Genomic DNA, 22,133 nt, shown 5'->3' with positions numbered 1-22,133 from the left:
CAGCGTTCTATCCACTGTAGCACAATCCACTGCCCTTGTGATAACTCCATATGTAAATTGTTTTATAAATATCATGTACTGTTGCTATCATTGATCATTAGAGGTGGAATGTGTCCTTGGAGAGGGTCTTGTCTAAAGTCTGCTGTGTTACCCATGAAGAAACTGAGATCTAGGAGGAGATAGAATTAATATCTTTGATTATTTTCAATTTGAAACTGGTAAGAACCTTAGGGACAGGCTAGTTGAATCCCCTCATGGTAATGTTAAAACACAGAGAGCTCAAAAAGCTTGTCCAAGGTCCTTGGGTAGTAAATGTCTAAACCAAATTTGAACCCAAGTTTAGTGACTTTAGATACTATAGCACATTGGATCCAGGATCATAGGTTCTCTGCCATTCCAATTGAGGCCCCAAAAGAGGACCAGGAAATGGGTAGGAACTTCCCCCGATTTCCAGGGCTAGTTAAGTGACAAAGCCAAGACTAAGGCCTTGACTTCCATTCCCATGTGACTTCTATTATAGCACATGAAATTTGGCATGAATGCAGACCCAGTTAAAATATGTTAAAGTATGACGTGTACAGAGTTGTAGATTTGAAACTGGAAGGGACCTGAGAGATCACTGAGTTCATCTCCACAATCTGCAAATGAGGTAACTGAAGTCAACTAAGGCTAAGTTACTTTCACAAGCTTACATAGACAGTGTTGGAGGTGAGGGGTCAAAATGTTGACAGAAGCCCAAGTCCATTTTACCATACTGCCTCCTATAGATTAGAAATGACTGTGTCTCCCACAGGCCCTTAGCTTGTTCAATACTTCTCTGTCAGCATGGCCCCTCCTGTGCTGTGCCTTCCTCACCAGTCTCTGGCTCCTTCTATGCTAGACTCACTTCTGAAATCCCAGAATTCTACATCTCTTTTTATCTTCCATTTCATCTTTCCTTTTTGGAGTATCCTAGATGCCACCAATGACACACACTAGATTCTAGCACCAAGATATCTGTGCTTTCACCAATATGGATAAATATTGCTCTCATCCTGGCAATTCCCTTTCACCATTCACCGCAAAGGCTCAACTTCTTGGGGGCTTAGAGAGGATCTCTTCCTCACTTTCTCTTGATGCTGGGTGGATGGCAGGGCAGCACAAGCACTGCCTTACTGGATAGCTAATGCTAGCACCATGTGACTAGCCCATTGTTTTTTCCCATTACACGTCTTTACCCAATAAAGATCATTCCCATCCCTGAGTATTTATGTACCATAGAATTTGTGCTTTGTAGAACTCAAGCTTCAGAGAAGACAACTGTAAAATCCTTTAAGCAAATTTTTGTGGCGTTAGTCTACAGTGGATTGCCAAAGATGACTTACGTGACAGAAATAATAGAAAAATATTATCATAGCCATAGAGGGAAAGAAAAGAAAATAGGGCAGACCTTCATTAAGAGTGAGAAGTAGGGGTAGCTAGGTGCGTGGTGGATAGAGTCCTGGCCCTGGAGTCAGGAGTACCTGAGTTTGGGTCTGGCCTCAGACACTTAATAAATGTCTAGCTCCATGGCCTTGGGCAAGCCACTTAACCCCATTGCCTTGCAAAAACCTTAAAAAAAAGGAAAAAAGAGAGAGAAATAATAGTTGGGTTTCCTAAAACACAAAAAGAATTAGAAAAATGCTTCCCATGCATTGATAGGACACCCTGTGGATGAAATAAATTTACATATATATATATATATATATATATATATATATAATACATTACACAGGATCATAGAATTTCAGAGTCAAAAGGTCTTTGTATATGGTTTGTATTATCTGTGACAATTTTGTTCCATCAAACTCCTGTGTAATATAAGTCCCTTGAGGGTAGGCATGGTTTCTTTTCTTCACTATATATCAGCAGTGTTTCTCACATACAAGATCTCATCAATAGTAGCTGCATAGCAAATACTACTAAATGAGGGCATGCAGTGTAGACAACACCTGAACAAGAGTCAGGTAGATCAGCAGTGTATAACAGCAGTGTCTCAGACACAGGATCATGCCAATAGTAGCTGTGTAACAAAAACTATTGAAAGTGTGCATGCAGTATAGACAATACCAGAATAAAGCATTCTACCTAACAAACTGGGGTGGGGGGGGTGGTAGGAAGAATCCTTAGGCTTAGGTATCAGAGGACCTGTATTCAAATCCCACCTGTATCACTGACTCCCTAGTACCCTTGAGCAAATCCCTTGCTTCTCTAGATCTGTTTCCTCATCTTTCAAATGAAGGGACTTATGAGGTTGATTCCTACTTTGAATCTATGAGCCTGTGACCCAAAGTAACCATTCAGCCTTTGTTTGAAGTCCTCCTCTTTGGAGGACAATCCAATCAGATGTTGGACAAAATGTGGATGAACTGTATATCATCCATTTGATGGTAAGCTCCCTGAGGGCAGGGACTGCTCTATGCCTCTTTTGGATCTCCAGGCTTAGTCTAGCACATAGTAGGCACATAATTAATGTTATTGTCTAACTGATTTAATCTGCAAAAGTAGAAGGGGTCCCAGCATTAGTAAAATTATGGATCCATAAAATAGATAAAGAAGGAAATTCCTGACTGCATCTGACCGTCAATAAGCCATGGTTACTCACTTGTGAAAGGAATAAGTGCAAAATAGCCAGGTAATGGAGTCATAAAAAACTCAAATTCCCTTGATGGCACTTCACCTTGGCTGATCCTGTGGCTTCAGTTTCCTTATATGCAAAATGAAAGAGTTGCATTAGTTCATCTCGAACATCTCTTCAGTGTTGAAATCCAAGGTCCCTATTCGCTCTAAATTGATGATCGCCTGGCTAGGTTTCTAAAGTTTTATCTAAGAGCAAAAAGATGAGCCAAGAGGCTTCTAAAGGCAGTTATGGTGTCATGGTGAAGGTTAGATGGCTAGGTGATATAATTCAATAGTGACTAAAGAAGAGCCAGGTTCAAATGCTAATAATGCTAACAAGCTGAGTGACCCTAACCTCTCAATGTTGTCATGAAAATCAACTAAGATAGCCTACGTAAAAAGGGCCTTGAAGGGCTCTCTACTTCCGAGCTATTACTGATATTGGTATCAGTATTATTATTACTCTCTATCACAGAAGTCATTTCTCAGTATGTTTAAAATTTCAGCTTAATTTAGAAGAATCTCTGATTTTAAAGACAGCAGACACTTGCAGGTGGGGGTGAGCAATACTAAGAAGGAACCTTTGGGTTTTGATGTTTGACCCAGTTGGGTTGAGTGGAAGAGATTTCTAATGGTTTTTTTTTTTGACTTTAGAGGGCAGAGGTTTCCTTGGATCCCTCTGAGTGCTCAATGAACATTTCTGCCTTAAAACCAAAAATATCTTAAATAATTAAAAAAATATATTAAAAAAACAAAAATATCTGTTTTTCTTCAAGCATTGCTAGGCTTCCTATTAATACAGCCCTCCAGTTGTGGGGAATGAGTCATCTGAGAAGGACTTTAGCTGGTAAAAGGTAGTTTTAAACTGACTTTGGCTATTTACATCCCCTAACTTATAAAAATAGGGCCCAAAGACCTAAAGTTCCAGACCTCATCTGTCGTCCATGGGAATTGGAGGCTATTCTCTGCCCTCATATGACTCATTTTCTACACCTGTCTTTCGTAGGCCTTGGCACATTCCAAACAGCCGGGAGGGCAGCATTCACGTGGCCACCCCCTCCCCGCTGTGTTGAGTTAGCAGCATCTCTGGGCCTGCCAGGGGCTTTACCGACCTCAAAGGATCCCCTGGTCTTTTTTGCTGGTGGCAAAAGACAGCACACCAAGAGTGAGTGGGGAGGAACCATCATAAGGCTTCCCATCCAATCATTTCTTTCTCTAAGGAAACGAAGCCTTCTATGTCCATGTACTGGACTGGAAGGAACCTGGGAATGGCAAGGGACTTTCCCAGACAAGCATGACACCATTTTGGTGGTGCAGTTTTTAGCTGTTGGGGCAAGTTGAGAATGGCCCAGCTTGTTGATTGCCTCTCTATTTTAGACAATCTTAAGAAATAAATCAAGTTAGATGACAATTCTCAAAAATCAATGTTACCTACCAAGGGATGGAATTCTAGTATCTAAACCAAGAGAAGAAGGGAGAGGGGAGCTGCGGGGGTGGAAGAAAGGGAGGGGAAAGGAAAGAGAAGATGAGGGAAGGGAAATTTTTTGAAATTTTGAAATCATCAAAAATTATACCAATGCTTCTTTGAAAATCAAAATTCAGCTCCATTCTGCCTCCATTTATTAGCCCTCTCCTATTTATTAGGCACTCTGCTGGGTTTGGGGAATCCAAGGACAAAAAATGAAATAGCCCTTGTACCAAAGGATCACATATTCCCCTGGGCAGGGGGTGGGGGGGATGGAGGTGGGGGACAAACTTAGCAGATTCCTCCACAGTTTAAGTCTAATACAAAGAAAATTGAAAGGAAAGAAAATGCACACTTTGGGGGAATCATGATAGATTTCATAGACAAAGCAATGCTTTTGCTGAGTCTTGACAAGTGACTTGTAAAATAATGTGCTTGGGGGAAAAAAGCGCATTCTCTGAAATAAGAGAAATATTTGTGAAATAAGAATGCTGCATGAGCAAATGGACCCCTCCCCCCCTCAAAAAATTAAGTTTTGAGATACTGCAGAACAAATCAATGTGACTTTGTGTGAGTCGCTTGCTTCCCTGGGCTTCAATTTCTTAACGTATAAAATTTGGGAGGGGGACAGAGCCAGACTAGAAACCTGAGATCTTTCCTAGCTCTAGATTTATATCTATTGATCCTATTTTAAAATTCCTAGGAGGGTGATAGCTCTAAGAAACATGCTGTGTTGTTCAAAACATGCTAAGCATATTATTGCTTCTCCAATAAATACTGGGAGTCCATGCGGACTTTATCTAGAAATGTCAAATGGACATGGTAAAAATTCTTTAAAGAGAAGATGTTTGGCATTAACAAAAGGCATTGGACTTGCAGTCAGGAAGATCTGGATTCAAATCCTGCTTCCTCCATTTACTAATTGTGATTCTGAGCAAATGATTTCTTTTTGGAAATTTCAGTTTCTTCTTCTATAAATGGGGTAACAGCATCTACACCTTGCCTTCTAAGGTTTTAAGACTTAGATGAGATCACCCCACTATGAGCTCTGAAACACTCTGAAAACATCATCTGTGATTAATTATCATAGAAATCTAGGCCTTTGAACATCAAGAGGGATTTAGCATAAAGTAAATCACTTCTCATATTACCAAAACAGAGATTTTTGTAATTGGACCCAAATATAGAGAAGGAATAAAGGCACAGGAATTTACAAGCAAACTTAAATATTTAATATAGCAGAAATAAATCCAGTTTTGTTGAAGTCAAAAGTTAAAATTAAAACATGAGAAATACTCCCATCTCCATTTCCTGCTATATTTGAAATAATTACATCACGGTGCATTTTAAAATCATAATTAATCCTCACCATTAGCATCATTTAAACCATATTAACCCTCTACCTCATGAAGCAACACTCTGAGTAAGAAAACTGGGTCAGCCAATAGGACAAGGACAAGCACTGGCGTGATTTAGTAACTAGAAGACCTTGATTTTAAACAACTAATGTCAACTTCCTGTGGTCCCCATGGCAGAACGGACAGGATTCTAGCCTTAGATCCAGGAAGACTGGCTTTCAAAGAAGCACAGAATCTGAGGGAAGAGGGCAGCACCATGGTCAGCCAGTCTATTCCACATCTTAAAGGAATCTCCAGTATAAACTCCCTCTACTTGAAGACCTGCAAGGACTATTTCAAATTCAAATGTTGTGGGGCGGCTAGGTGGTGCAGTGGATAGAGAACCAGCCCTGGACTCAGAACTTCCTGGATTCCAATCTGGCCTCAGACACTTAATAATTCTCTAGCTCTGTGACCTCGGGCAAGCTACTTAATCCCATTGCCTTGCAAAAACCTAAAGGAAAAAATTCAAATGTTGTCCTTGGTAATCACTAGAGTTATGTGACACTGGAGAAGTCAAGTTGTTTCTCTAAAGACTTAGGCAACTCTGGGTGTCATTTGCTAAGTCAGAGATGAATTGAGATCTTCCTGGAGGGACTTTTGATGAGAACTTACCCCACCAAGGAAATCCTGATTCTCCTTGTATGTCACTATGAAAATTTGAGAAAATATTTAATTGTGTGAGTTAGCTGTCATTCTCAAAAGGATAGTTCAACCATTCAACAGGTCTATTTTTATTTTAAAGAATTCCAGAGGTTCCAGAGTTAGACTATCTAATCCAGCCTCCATGTTGTGTAAATGAGAAATCTGAGACCCACAACAGGGAAGTGACTTGACCAAAATTACTCAGGCATTAGGCTATAGATCCTGCATCAAAATGTAGGCTTCTCACTTAAGCTGGTTCTATTTCCATTGAGCTAGACACAGTGCAAGTCCATGGTCCAACTTTGGCTCGGAACCACAGGTATAATTGAGGAAATTGGGTATGGAATGAGTTTCTTCCTCACACCCATGGGGTTGTTGCCTTTCTTAATTCATTGCCTTCCCGTCTTCTGGACTGAAATTGCATTAAAAACCCTTTAAATTATCATTTTGAATTTCTGCTTTGAGATAGGGTCCAATTGCTCCACCCTTATATCTCTCTTGTTTGTTATATAGAAAGATTGAGGCACAGAAAGAGGAGATTTTTTTTCCTTCTGTATTGGCCTGTAAATCCTATGAAGGCAAGGATAGTACCGAATCAAAATTTTATATCTCACTGAACATCTGATGTAGATGCTTTATAAATGCTCATTAATTAAATAAATAAATATGGCCAATAGCTCTTTCTGTAGCGGCAAAGAATGGGAAACTTGAGGGACTATCCAGTCAGTATATTGAGGAATGACTAATCAAGTGATGGTTCATGTAGATGTGATGAAATGCCATTTTATTATATGAAGGGAAAGTTTGAAGGGAATGGTTTCAGAGAATCCTGGGAAGACTTATATGGACTGATGCAGAAGTGAACAGAATCAGGAGCACAATTTATACAATAACATCAGTAACTTTAATCAATACAACCTGTGACTCTGAGTGCAGACTAACATAGATATATAGATATATATATATATATATATGTATATAGATATATATATATATATATATGTATATATATATATATACATATATATATGTATATATAGAGAGGGGGGACAGGAACAAGAACAGTGCAGGAATTTGTTTTGTTTCTCAATAAGCAGTAGAGTAGAGATGGTGGTGGGAGAAAAAGTGAAATTCATGCAAAATAAATTAAAATTTATTTTAAAAAATACAATAACCAAAAATAGCATACTGCATTGGACAGAACACCAAATATGGAATCAGAGGATCCAATTTAAATCTGACCTCTCATTTTCTCCCTATGTGATATTTAATATTTCTAGGACTTAGTTTCTACATCTGAAAAATGAAGAGATTGGACAAGATGATACCCAATTACCCAATCCAGTTTAACTTAAAACTTTAACTTTAAATCAATTTGCTTATAATACTAAAGTTCTAAATATCAAAGATGCTAAAGTCTTCATTATAACAGTTTCACATATCCATAAATCAATGTACGAAGAATTATAATTCCTATTATTATTATCATCATCACATACAGAATTTTAAGGTTTAAGATAGTATTACAAATGATTCCACTCTCTCATTTTATCATCAAAATTATCCTGAGATCTAAATGCTATTATTCTCTCTGTCTATATATGTAAAGCAGTCAGATAGCAATTGTTTGCCCATGGACACACATTTAGTAAATATTTGAGATCAGATGTGAACTCAGGATTTGCTAGCTCCAGGCTTTGCCATTCTAATCCACTTCACCACACAGTTGAATGGGTCTAATTCTTGGATATAATATTTAATAACTGCATGACCTTGGGTCTATTTCTTTAACATGACTTCCTCAACAGTAAAATGAGTATAATGCATGAGGTGATATCTCAGATCTCTTCCAGTTCTGAAACTATTAGAATCATTAAAATCAAATCATTTAGTTTATATTTGATGCTCTAACCAGCAAAGCCACTCTCTTCTTTTTGCCATACATGCTATATAATGTGCTATAATTCTACAAAGGGAATAGAAATGAAGCATCTCATACTATGTTTCTTTTTCCTTCCTCTCTTCCCTTGCAGGAAAATGGGCAAAGAAAATATGGTGGCCCTCCCCCTGACTGGGATGCAGCACCCCCAGAACGGGGCTGTGAAATTTTTGTTGGAAAACTCCCCCGAGACCTTTTTGAAGATGAACTTATACCTCTTTGTGAAAAAGTGAGTTTTGGTACCTTTTATAATCCCCCCACTATCATTTAACATCTAGCAATCTCTGGACCAATTGTTTTCCTCTGAACCTCCCTCTGCCCTCCTCTTCGCTTGTTCTCTAGCTTAATTTCCATAATTGTAGGTATCCTTTAAGTCTCAGTTCTTGGATCCTGATACTCATTGCCAGCTCTCTGTTCCCTTTTTTAATGCTTCCCCAATTTCCATAATAATCACCAGACTTGCCTTCTTCCTGAATCTCCATTTGCCTTTGGGAGATCTCTTCTTAGAGATCTTTACAATCACTTTTTATTCAATGTGTCCAAATTCATCCTAAAATTTTCTTTGGAAAAAAAAAAGAGGCAATATAAACTAATTTCAAGGTTCTGTTGCAATACTGGAAGAATAAAGTCTTTCACCTTGTTTGCTTTTTTTAAATTAAAGTCACTGAGTCATTGATGAAACTTTCCTACCTATACAGATGGGGTGGGTAGATAATGTCTCTAATTTCTGTAACAAATCAAAGTTTACAAAATACTTTCCACATAATTTTCTGTCTCTTCCCTCCTTCTCAGTAGACATTAGGTAAGTTTGTGTACCTCCAATGACAAATGGGTGCCTGGAAATCTTGTCGCTTCTATCTCCATAAAACCTTTTGTATCCTTTACTTTCTTTCCATTAACCTGAAGTATGGTATGTCCACCTAAACAGTTGAGCTTTCATTGCCCAGATTATTTCTATAAACTCATTCTTCTGGGGCTCCTGGCCACATCTGTTGACTTCCTTTTCCAATTATCCTTCATCCAAAGTGATATTCCTGATTCACAGATTTGACCACATCATTCCCATACTCAGTAAATTCCTGTGGCTCCCTATTAATTTTAGAGTTCAAGTCTTTCACAGCCTGGTCTGTTTTACCTACCCAGATTTAGTTTCAAATTATTCATCTCCACCCACATTCTTATCCAACAATTTTAATTTATTTACTCCGTGGTCCCCATACCTCCTAATTTTTTCCCTTTTAGAATCTCTAGCCTCCATCAAAGCTCGTCTCATATCACCTGCACATAATGCCATCCTACTGTAACCCATCGTTTCGTATTTATTCTGCATGTGTTTTGTAATTACTTGTATCTATTTTTCATTTTCTTTTACGTGTTTCTCCCCAATGGAATATAATTCTTAAAAGGACAGAGGTCAGGGGTGGCTACGTGGCACGGTGGATAGAGCACCGGCCCTGGAGTCAGGAGGACCTGAGTTCAAATCTGACCTCAGACATTTAATAACTACCTAGCTGTGTGGCCTTGGGCAAGCCACTTAATCCCATTTGCCTTGCAAAAGCCTTTTACAAAAAAGGACAGGGTGTCATTCTATTTATGTCTTTTTAGACTGAGTTTAACATGCTACTTAGAGCATACTGTTTCAAAAATACTTCTTCAATGACCGTACAAAATTATTTACAACCTGTCTCCCCCTCAGAATGCAAGTTCCTTGAAGGTAGGGACTCTTTTTCCCCAATATTTTGTATTTCTAGAGATTAACAAATTATGCTAGTACATAAAAAGGTTAAATGAAAGATTTGTTGTAAATTTTCAAATGTGTTATGTTATGGAAATTCTTATTTTATTCCACAAATTTAAAATATGTATTTCAATGGAAAAAAACAAGAAAATGAAGAAAATCAGAAAAAAAATGATTTTCAAAGCATTCATTGCTTTGAAAGGAAATGTCTATTAAACAAATGGGAGAATTAACAGAGGACAAATTATTTGGGGCATAGTTAGATATAGACAAAGCAAAAATTTGGGAAAACATTTCTGCAACTAAAAGAAGAGAAAATTGATGATAAATTATGCAAAGAACCAATCCTTTACCAGGAAAACACAAAAATCACTAGTGGAAAAATGTTCAAAGAGTATAAATAGACAATTAACAAAAGAATAAATTATAAGCCCTGTTAAAACTCATTAAGCTCTCTAATAAAAATGCAAACAAATCATTTCAAATATCAGCTCACGCCATTCAAGTTGATCCATACCTCCCCCAAAATAATAAATAGCTAAATATAATATAGGCAGGGTTGGGGAAAACAAACAATTAAGGGAGTGGACAGACTGCTGCATTTGTAATCTGAGAATCTGGGCTTAAGGTCTTAACTGTGTGATCTTGGACAAATCATTTAACTTCTCTTGAGGCTCAATGTCTGCTATTAGCAAATGATGGTTTTCACCAAGTTGATCTCCATGACTCTTTCCATCTCTAACATTCAAGGAATTTCTTACACTTTGCTGGCAAAATTTCAAATTGGTGGGATTGTTCTGGAGAATAATCTGTTTAAACTCTCCAAATTGATACTATCATAGCCATGCCCTTTGACCTAATAATCATATTTAAGGGGAAAAAAAACCTAAAAACATTGTTAAAATTGTCCATACATTGATGTTAACATTATTTGTAACTGGGGAGAGGGCTTGAGAAGGGTAATTATTTTATTTATTTTATTCCTAACCCAAGAATATAATAAGTCTTAACTGTGGAATTGCTAAACAATCTGGTTTTTCAATGTAATCAAATTTCATTCTACTACTTTTATTAGAATATAAATAAATTTGAAAACATACAAAATAATGCAAAGAAAGCAGATTCAAATCAGTATGTGGACTAATTATATGCATGTTAAAGGAAAGATGCATATATATTTCTATACAAATCAGTTGTAAGTATAAATTTAATTAGTTTGATGTTTGAACTTACTTTCACACAATGCTGCTGTTTTTCAAAAGATGATAGTAACTGGCTCCCAGCTGTTTCCTTTGACAGCTGTCTTTATCAACTAGCTTCTTTGCTTTATATGGAAATGAGGATAGAAATAGGTCAGAGGAAGAAGTCATCACAAGTGTAACTAGGAATGTTTGTGCCTGGGATAAGTGGTACAATAGCAGTTGTAAGGGGGTGGGGAGGGAAGAGACCATGAAATACCTTCATGGAGATTGTGAATTGAACTGGGGAGGTACAATCTCTCTAGGATCTCAGAAATTTGTCAGGATTGTTAGTAAAGTCAAAATTGGGCACTCTGTGCCAATAGTGCCATCCTAGTTCCATTTCTGGATGGTATGCTCACACTCGGTGTGCTTTCCTCGAGCATATGATTGGTTGATATCAGTATTTTTTGTTAACGGCTCCTTGCACAGAGATGAAAATATTGGGATCATAAGATTTTTACCCTGAAAGGGACCTTTGAGGTAGTCTAGATCAATGAAACCTGAGGTCCCAAGGAGGGTTATTACTGATCAAAGTCATTCAGGCTATTAGTGACAAGTCTAAGATTCAAGTCTAGAATTGCTACTTCCAAATTCAGTGTTTTTTTTTTTCCCTAAATAAAAGGAAAAAAGAGAGAGAGTCAGAATCTCCAGAAATTCAGATTCTATCTTTAGAGGGACTTTTGCTGATGGGTGCATGTTCAGGCCCCTCCAGCATTCTGAAAACAGATCTGGGTCCCCTTCCCATCCCCCCCAACTACTGCCATCTCCTGATAAAAGATGCTCCAGCAAAAGCAAAGAAGGAATCAGAAACCAGTCATAAAGCAAACTTGAACTAGAACCAATCCCCCTGGAACACGGATGTCAAAATGAAAATGGAAAAAGCTTTGGGGTCACATGGAATCCCAACCCAGTATTAAAAGGTTAAGGCTTCTCTCTATTTTGTATTTTTATAGTTTGGTAAAATCTATGAAATGCGGATGATGATGGACTTTAATGGAAACAACCGAGGCTATGCATTTGTTACATTCTCCAACAAACAGGAGGCCAAAAATGCCATTAAGCAGCTGAATAATTATGAAATTAGGTAAGACTTCTCTCATTGCATGTCATCATCCATCTGATTATAAGCATGAATCAACTTGGTATAAAGGTCTCTGTGATACCATGGGGATCAAGAAAGCCATTGGTTCATATTCCATTTCAGATATTCATTAATTATGAAGACAAGTCAATGACATTGTTTCATTGTCTATAAAATTGAATAAGGAAGGAAAGAAGTATTTATTCAATACTTACTGTAGGCAAAGCACTGGGGAATAAGTAAAGATTAGCTCTTATATTCTAAGTTAAGGAGACAACATATAAAAGGGAGCTGAAGAATATGGGGGGAGCAAGGAAAATAGATGAAGTTTCTCAGTGCAGCATCAGGGTTTAGAAGTCACCAAAGCCACTGGGGACTGAAGGCTGGTCCAGCCTGAGCCTCTCTCCACAAAGTGGAAGTCCCAGAAAAAACTCACCAATGGGAGAAATAGACCAGTCAGATAGAGAATTATTTCAGGGTTAGAAGGCTGTAGGTGAATTGGAATTTACAGAGTGAGGAGGCTCCAGGTACTCGGGGAGCTTCTAAAGTGAAACTGAAGCCTAGCTTTGAAACCTAGGCAAAATCAGGAGGAAAATGAAGGCCCAGAGTATCTACAACAGAAGTTTGTGGTATCAAGAGAATGCAAATTTAAGGAAATGGCAGCTACTACAAAATTATAGTATTTTTGAGGGACTTCAACAGTCATCTAAACTCCTACCTAAAAATGAATCTCCATGTTAATACATATAAGTGGTCATTCAATTTCAGTTTGAAGGTCTCAAAGGATGGGGAAACCCATCCAGGAGTCACTTATTTCAGTGAGATCCCAGGTCCACTACTTAATTATTAGCTTTTTCATGTGAATTTGCCTGGTATTGCCCACCTTTCATGTAGGAAAGAGAGAGAATATTTTTATAGAGAGAGAAAAATGAACTCTCCAAGAATCGTAGAATCTAGACTTGGGTTCACCACTCTCTATGGTAAGTCATTGGGTAAATCACTCAACCTGACCTAAAATGTGGGGGGGTGGGTTGATTTCAGTGTCTCCAAACATTCTGCTCCACCAGGGTACAGAAGAATAGGTATTTGACAAACAATTATTTAAAATTTGGCATGATACGGCTTCTCACCAAGTAAAGCAACTGCTTTCTTGCAGGAATGGACGTCTCCTTGGGGTTTGTGCCAGTGTAGACAACTGTCGATTATTTGTTGGGGGAATCCCCAAGACTAAAAAGAGGGAAGAGATTTTGACAGAGATGAGAAAGGTCACAGAAGGAGTGGTTGATGTCATCGTCTACCCCAGTGCCGCAGACAAAACCAAGAACCGAGGCTTTGCTTTTGTGGAGTATGAAAGTCACCGAGCTGCAGCCATGGGCAGGAGAAAATTACTCCCAGGTTTGTCATTCTCCCCAGTCCCCCCCATAAAAAACCCCAGCACATCCTTCTCTACAGTTATCACTGAGAATGACAGAAAATGGATTTGCCTCCTTTGTCATCCAAAATCAAATATTCTTTTGTTTTGATCTTCTTGGGCATTAAATTTTAGAATGTTTCACACAAGTCATGTAAATGGGACATAAGAGAAAAAAGAATGGAATCCCTTAAGGTCCCAGCTCTGCAGCTCACATAGCTGTTATTACACTGGGCAAGGCCTACCCACTTTTTTAGGCCTCAAAAGGGGTAGGTAGAGTTGCTCTCAGTGATCTCCCTTTAGCTCCCAGGATACTAAAATGGATACCTCATCCTTCTTTTATATCACAAGTCATACTTGGAAGCATAGACACATTAAGTTGATCTGATAATAATTTCCAAAGAAACCGGGGTGGCTAGATGACGCAGTGGATAGAGCACCAGCCCTGGAGTCAGGAGAACCTGAGTTCAAATCTGGCCTCAGACACTTATTACCTAGCTGCATGGCCTTGGGTAAGCCACTTAACTCATTGCCTTGCCAAAAAAAAAAAAAGAAATAGACACATATATGAATATGTATATGCATAAACAGCTCTATATCTGTATATTTACATGCATGCATATATGGCAGATGACTAGATGTTGCCCAATTAAGACATTGTTTCTCAGTACATGTCTTGAAAATGTTATCATTTGCAAACTGACAAACCATAATCAGAACATTCCTTGTTTTGGGCCAAGTTATTCTGCTGCTCATCTAAGTTTGGGATAATGGATGGTGTGGTGATGATGATGTTGATAATGGTGGTGGTGGTGATGGTGATAATGTTCTCAAAACTTTAGAGATATTACAGGTTAAAGATATGGGCTTCAGACTGTTTTTGTCAATGTCTGAGCTCTAAGTCATACAGCAATGAATTACAAACCACTAAGATCAATCACAAGATACCATTCCCTCCCTAGACCTAGGGTAGATAAAATTAAGAGCATCAATTGTGAACATCCCTAAATTGAAAGAGGGAAATGACACAGAATCTACAGGTTTCAAAACACACAACACAAACTCCCACCTTTCCACCTACTCATAAAGGAGAGGACAAAAAGAAGCCTGCCATCTGAAATTATTTTTGAAAAAGAGACAGACATGCTTAGACTAAAATCTCAAAAAAAAAATCCTTTTGGAATTTTCTGGCACCAGTCCAACTAGTATGAAAGAAAACAGAGTTGTTGAAAATATCTACAATCTGCAATAGCTTTCATGAGCAAATGCAGCCTCCCACAATATTTGACAAAAGTGTAAAAATACTTTGGAAGCTACACACAAAAGTATATGCATGAGTTCTAAATAACTAGCATTTTCATAGTCCTTGAAGATTTACAAGTTGCTTTATTAGCATTGTCTCATCTGTTCCTCACAACAACCATGGAAGTTAGATACTATTATTAGAACCATTTTACAGATAAGAAAACTGAGGTAGATGGAGCTTAAATAACCTCGGTGACAATGACTGGCTCTTAATGATTATTACCCCATTATTCCTAGGGACGCCACATGGTAGGATTAACCCTGGAGGTGACTTCTGAAGACATGTAAAAAGATTTTATAAGATTCCAGCAATACCTGTAGCCAATATCACAGTAAAAAAAAAAAAAACTTGAATTCTTTATGGTCCAATTAAAAGAGAAGGGGGTAGAGAAAGAGGGAGAGAGAAGGAAGGAAGGGAGGGAGGGAGCAAGGGAGGGAGGGGGGAAGGAAGGAAGGAAGGAAGGAAGGAAGGAAGGAAGGAAGGAAGGAAGGAAGGAAGGAAGGAAGGAAGGAAGGAAGGGAGGGAGGGAGGGAGGGAGGGAGGGAGGGAGGAAGGGAAGGAGGGAGGAAGGGAAGGAGGGAGGAAGGGAAGGAGGGAGGAAGGAAGGGTTTAAGGAAGGGAGGGAGAGATGGAGGGAGGGAAGGAGGAAGGATTTGGAAAACAAAAGCATATCAGAAAGTCCAAATCCTCTTTTTCAGCAACTAAAAGCAACAGTCTAGAAGTTAGATGCATTGCAGGAAATCAAATAAAAATTTTAGACTGATGACAAACTTTACTAGAGCAACATTCAAAGGAGACTGAATATCCCTGGAGAGGGAGGATAAAGAAAACTGTTGTCTCCCTACATGATCACGAAAACCCCAAATGACAAAAAGGCGAATTGACCAATAGGAAAAATGGAAAGTTGGACCACCATAAATATCATGACTGTCAGTGCTGTTGCATCACAGAAATGGGAGAACACACATTCTCTGAAAAACTACAAAGGAGGGAAGAACGGTAGAACAAAGAGAACCATGGCTGGGAGAGGATTTCTCTTGGCCACTTTGATCATCTTCACCTCAAAGTGGCACAGCATTTATTCAGTCTTTCTTGATTATCCCATCCTTTGAATCAGTTCCCTACTCCGGATTTGCTTATGATATAAAATAGACCCAAATATAGTGAAAACGTCAGAGGCTTTGATATCGTCATGGAAAGTGTCTCTATTTAAAGCATGCCCCCCTTGGGCCCTAGGAATGTTCATGTAAAGTAGGAATGACCCTTTAAGGTCATCTAGATGAATCTCCTCTTACCACAACTGAAGTAACTGGGACTGAAATTATCTGGCCAAGTTACATATACAACAAGAGAAAGAGGCAGAGACTGTATTCAAGTGTCATGCCAAATGTCAGGAACAATTGCTAGAAAACACAACATTGTTGGGGCGGGGGGAGATTGCTCTGCCCAGTCTTCACTGGTCTGAAACAGAACCAGAGTGTGCAAGCGGGAATCCTGAAGAAGGGAAGAACAAGCTAGATAATAATGATAATGAAAAGTATTTTAAGGTTTACAAAACTTTTTTGATTTGACCCTTTGAAGTAGAGATTTTACTCATTAGCATTGGTCTGTAAGAACATTCCCCAACAGGCATCTGTTCTCAGAGGAAGATGCTTAGATTCAGAAAGCTGAACGGTCTCCCCCAGGATCACATATCCAATAAATATCAGAGAATGGCATTTGAACCCAGGTCTTCCTGTTTCCAAATCCAGCCCAGAAATACTTACTGTGTTTGAAGATTCAGGCAAGCTGCCCTCTCAGTAAGACCAAGCTACAAAAAAGGTCCAAGTTCACTCAGTCACCGGCTATTTAAATCACTCCAGGAAATGACAACATGAATCTCCCTGCCAGACTTCAGAAAGGACTAGACTGATCAGAAGCAACTAACCACAACTGGTGCTTCTAGTATAATATAGTGGACAGAGTACTGGACTTGAATCAGGAGGACCTGAATTTGAATTCTGCCACAGATACCTGGGTGACCCTGGGCAAGTCACAGCTATGCTGAGCCTTGGGTTCATTATCTATAAAAGGGAGGAAGCCTTTATGTTACAACATTGTTGTAGGAAATGATGGAATTCTAACACTTTATAGACCCTTTAACTCCTATATAAAGCCAATCATTAGTATGCTATCAAGGTTTCATTTCCAATGATTGCTGAACTAGGGGATGACCAGAATATTTGAAATTCTGTTCTATGACTGGTTGAGAAACAGCAAAAAGAAGAAAGAACAAGTTTATGTGATCCTCACCCTAGCATAGGAAACATGTGAGTTCCCACAGCACCCTTGGAATGACCAGGCAGTCTCAGACAGATGTGAATAAGGCTGCCTCAGAAAATCTTTGGAATCACAAACACATGATAAAAGAAGCTTGACAGGAGACCAAGGAAGCCACAGAACAACATAGCAATCCAGGAAAGGCAAGGCAGACAGGAGCCCTGCTGCCCTGGCCACCTTCCATATGCCGCCCAAGATGGATGTGAATTAGCACAAGACTCGTAGGTATGAATGAGCATCCCATTCAGACCTAGAGAAACATGCCCATATCAGGGAAATCTCTTGGGAATCTGCAGAGAGCAACCACAGCCTTTCAGGTTCATGGCGGCTGGCCTGGGAATGAAACACTCTGCATACAATTTCAAGAACATTTTCCTCAATAGTTCAATAATGGTGGCTATTGCCTGACATCTTTTTTTAAATACAATTATAAAATCAAAACATGAGATGGCACCATAGGGTCCACCTAGTCCAACTTACGCCTGAAAAGGAATTTTCTCTAGAATACATCCATTAAGCTTTGCCTGAAGATCCTCAGCTACTTCCTGAGGTGTCTCATTCCACATTTGGACAACTCTCGATGGCACCTCTTTTTCTTCCTCTGACCTCATCTAAGCTTTTTCTGACTTCTACCCATCACTTCTGAAACTAAACACAGCCTGCCAAGTCTCTTTTCCCCTTCCTGATACCTGAAGACAAACACCCTGTAAAACTTCTTTAAATCTTCCACTACACTTCACCCTCCTCCCTTTTCCATAATGTTCCTGTGGCAAAACTGATAGCAGTTTAGAAATGAGCTTTGCCAGGATGCTGACTCAGCTCACCACATTGTTCAGGTTTGGCCCTGGCCCTGGCCAAGGTGCTGATACAGCTAGAAATGGAACGCCATGGCTACAAATTTGACCTTGAATGTTTTTTTTCCTTAGGTCCAGCTTGTTTTTTTTTTTTTCACTAGGATTGGTAGAAAAAAACTCCAGTTCCCTTTTGGATGACTGGGGATATAGCTGACTTTCCCTCTCTTCCTTTTGTTACACTCTTTCATCTCGACAAGTCATTGGGTGCCTTGAAGCTAACATATGTTCATCCTTGCAATGATTCTGATCCCAAACAAATGAGCATAAATGTGATCCCCAAGCAGGAGTGTTCAGGAAAAGGCAGTTTATTAGAAGGGTTTACTTGACCGAAGTAAAACCACACCAATACGTCTGACATGGGTATTGGCATAATAAAAGGAGAAACAAGATCATATCTGTATTGACCTACCTGTTGTAAATGAAACAGAAGGGAAAATGAATTTTCAGTCAAATGGAAAGATTATTCAAAGGTTTTCCTTAGAGAAGCAATATGGCAGGGTTTATTTGTATTCTTTATCTAAGGAAAATAGCAGGGGTGACTAGGTGACACAGTGGCTAGAACACTGGATCTGGAGTAGTAAGAAAGATCTGAGTTCAAATCCAATCTCAGACTCTCACTAGCTACGTTAACCTGGACAAGTCACTCAATTCAGTTTGCTTCAGTTTCTTCACCAGCAAAATAAGCTGATGAAGAAGATGTCAAACCACTCCTGTATTTTTATCAAGAAAACCCCAGAAGAGGTCATGAAGAATTGGACACAACTGTATAGCAATAACAAAGAAAATGATAAATATCTTTTAGTAGTCTACTTGGACATATCTTAATATAGTACTTTTACAAAAAAGATAACCATAAAGATAGTAGTAGTAGCTATGTCAAAAATGAAAATGTGGAGATGTATTAAGAACTCAAACATTCCCTGCAAATCAGATTAATATTTTTAATATTCTGGCACTTCAAGGCGATCTGGACAAAGAAGATAACACAAAAGAAATTATGGTGGAAAATATGGTTCAATATTAAGAAATTAAAGAGACCCTAAGGGTTGTGGATTATGTGAATAAATCATACTTATGGATTATGAAATTCTTAATGGAAAAATGTCAACACAGGATGTGAAAGCATCAAATAAATTATTATAATGTAACAGATAGGAAATGACTGCTAACTGATGCAACAGCCATTTTCAAAATATACCATTGTACAGTCAGATAGATGACTGGTCAGAGAAAAGATGAAAATCAATGCAGGAGAAGGAAAAAAAAAGAGTAAAACTGAAAACAGAAAGAAATCATAGAGGAAATAACAAGTGTATGGTCAGATTGTATTTTTAAAAGTGGCTCAATGAAGATAAATTATACAAGAATGTTTAAAGTCCATATTGGAAGAAAGACAATAAACAGATAAAAAATGGTAAAGATGTGGTTCTATTTCTCATTCAGTGACGGTGAAACTCCAATATTTAATTATAACGATCCAGTCTTCAATATGCTTTAGTGTGTATGAAGACAGAATTCCAACTAAAGTGCTCATCATAAGTTTAGGAAGTGATGATGATGATGATGATGATGATGGCCCTGGACTCAAGACATTCAGGGTTAAGTGACTTGCCCAAGATCACACAGTTAGTATTAAGTGAGGAAGATTTGAACTCAGGTCCTCTTGACTCTGGGGCTGGTGCTCTATTTACTGCATCGCCTAGCTAGGCAGTGAAAAGTAACCAGCCTCTAGTTGTGTTAGATAAACTACACATGGAAAACAGAGGGTTCTTTGTAGGCAGAATCTATCTATTCTTCTTTCCTTTCATGTCCTGGAAACTTTTGCCATTTTCCAAAATAAACAAAAATAGTTTTTGAATGGAGATTTTAGTTTCCTACATATTTTAATTGAGCAACCCCAAAACTTACAACATCTTGATTTGTTGTATTTAACATTATTTGTTACTTGTGAAATATATCCTGTTTCATGATTATAACCACAGAACAACAGCCTTCTTAACTGGCAAAATGGTCCATGTAGTTTGCCTAATTTACCCTCAGAACACTGTGGTAAGGGGCACTTTTCTTAAAAAAAAGATTTGTTGTTTCACTAGTATGAGCACCTTATAAGTGAGGAAATCCCTCTACCAAATCAGATCAGTGCTAGTGCTGCAACATATTGTCTAAGAAAGCTTTCTAGAACTTTGAATAAATGGAAGCATGGATGGATAGGTGAGTAAATGAATGAAATAAATGAACAAACTCAGCTTAGGTTCCAAATGCTGCACTAAGCACTGGGCGAGGGGAGTGCAAGTGCCAAAGCATAGATAATTATTGCTTTTGAAAGGCTTACATTTTGAAGAGAGGAACAACCCACACAAGGGGATAGTGAACGGGGAAGGGTACCTTGGTTTAAAGAATTATAGGGATCAGGAGAGGAGCCCCTGAGATACACACTGATACACCCTCTTGTAGAGCAATGACAAGGTGGGTTTGATTATGGTCCAGAGTTAGAAAGATCGTGGCGGATGTAAGGTTATAAGAACAGCTAGGCAGGAGCTGGCGAGAAGATGACTGGGGCACAGGGAGCGCTGAGCTAATATCCAGGTTTTCATAGCTAGCATATGCCTAGCTCGTCTTCACAGCGTCAGCACCCAGCACCGCATTGTCCTGGCCTATACCATATTGTGCTACACTGCCATGATCTCCTCCATTTCATAGGTGAGGAAGCCAGAGCTGGAGAGAGAGAGAGGTTAAAAGTCCTGCCCAGCAATCAAGATTAAACCCAGGTCATCTTCATTCCAGCCCCCTGTCCATTACCTTCACACTGCCTGGGAAGAAGACACTACTACTTCCTTAATCTTTTTTTTTAACTTTTAAGTGATCTGCCTCCCTTCCCTTCCATAGAAGTGTGCCCTAAATCCAGAATGGAAATGCGAGATCATGTCAAATGATGAACACTCAGCAATTTGGCAATTCTCCCTCACGTTTATCTCCCTTGTGGCACCTACTCTAACACTCCAAGGATCCTTCCTTTCAGTGAAGGTCATTCTGCCGTGGATACAGACCCTGAACTAGTACTTGCTAGACAACCTTCTCCATTTATTCTAGTCTTCAATGGCCTCTTGGATATCTCAAACTAGATATAGTAAATCCAATAGGCACAAATCTAAACTCATCTTTCCCTGACCCCCAAAGCCCTTCCCCTTACAAAATTCCTCAGTATTGTTAAATGTGCCATCATTCTCCTCATCATCTATGCTCACAACCTAGATGTCAACATTTCACTCCTACACCCAAGATCCATTTCCATTTTGTCTTTATAACAACTTTTACATACATGCCTTATTTGAATTTGTCACCTCTAGTGCAGATTCTCATCACCACACACCTTGACTATTGCAATAGACGCTTCCTTGGTCTCCCTGACAGACATCCATCTCACTTCAGTTCATGCTCAATTCAGTTGTCAAAGTGATTTTCCTAAGGGGTAGGTTTTACCTTCACACACTCACACACACACACACACACAAACACACACACCCTACCATATGACGCCAAATTACTCAGTAAACATCAAGGGCTGCATATTATCTTGAGGAACAAAAAAACTCTTTTAATAGTCATTCAAAATTCACCTCTCCACTTTTTCAATCTTTTTTTTTGGGGGGGGGGTTGCAAAGCAATGGGGTTAAGTGACTCACCCAAGACCACACAGCTAGGTCATTATTAAGTGTCTGAGACCGGATTTGCACCCAGGTCCTCCTGACTCCAGGGCTGGTGCTCTATCCACTGTGCCACCTAGCTGCCCCTTTTCAATCTACTTTACCTTATATCCCACCCACACATTGATATATTCTGTGATCTAATGACACCAGCCTCCTTGTTCTTCCACAAATAAAACACTGCATCTCCAGACCCTGGGCATTTTCACTTACTGTTCTTTATGCTTGGAATTTGTTCCCTGATCGTTTACACTGCCCCCATCACCACCCCTAGTTTCCCTAGCTTTTTTTCAAGTCCCATTCAAAAATGCCTCAGTCTATAGAAAGATTTCTCTGAATGTTTTTTGTTTTTAGTTTTTTGCAAGGCAGTGGGGTTTAAGTGACTTGCCCAAGACC

At 38.9% G+C, this 22,133-nt stretch overlaps 1 protein-coding gene across 4 annotated transcripts in view; it reads left to right on the top strand.

Annotated features, from left to right (window-relative positions):
- Positions 1-22,133, top strand: part of A1CF (APOBEC1 complementation factor) — a 102,656-nt gene that overhangs the window by 55,355 nt on the left and 25,168 nt on the right. For 2 of the 4 annotated variants that reach the window (XM_074232270.1, XM_074232269.1), the window contains exons 3-5: positions 8,178-8,312; positions 12,016-12,146; positions 13,300-13,538. In XM_074232270.1, coding sequence (XP_074088371.1) covers positions 8,178-8,312; positions 12,016-12,146; positions 13,300-13,538 — 505 coding nt within the window. Of the gene's footprint in view, positions 1-4,413; positions 5,791-8,173; positions 8,313-12,015; positions 12,147-13,299; positions 13,539-22,133 lie in introns of those variants that run through there. The other 2 variants (XM_074232271.1, XM_074232272.1) reach the window with 2 other exon arrangements.

Source organism: Macrotis lagotis, chromosome 4 (assembly GCF_037893015.1).
Source record: "Macrotis lagotis isolate mMagLag1 chromosome 4, bilby.v1.9.chrom.fasta, whole genome shotgun sequence".
In the NCBI taxonomy this organism is placed as follows: Eukaryota; Metazoa; Chordata; class Mammalia; order Peramelemorphia; family Peramelidae; genus Macrotis; species Macrotis lagotis.
Note: the sequence above shows the minus strand (reverse complement) of the source record. Positions and strands in the feature narration are given on the sequence as shown.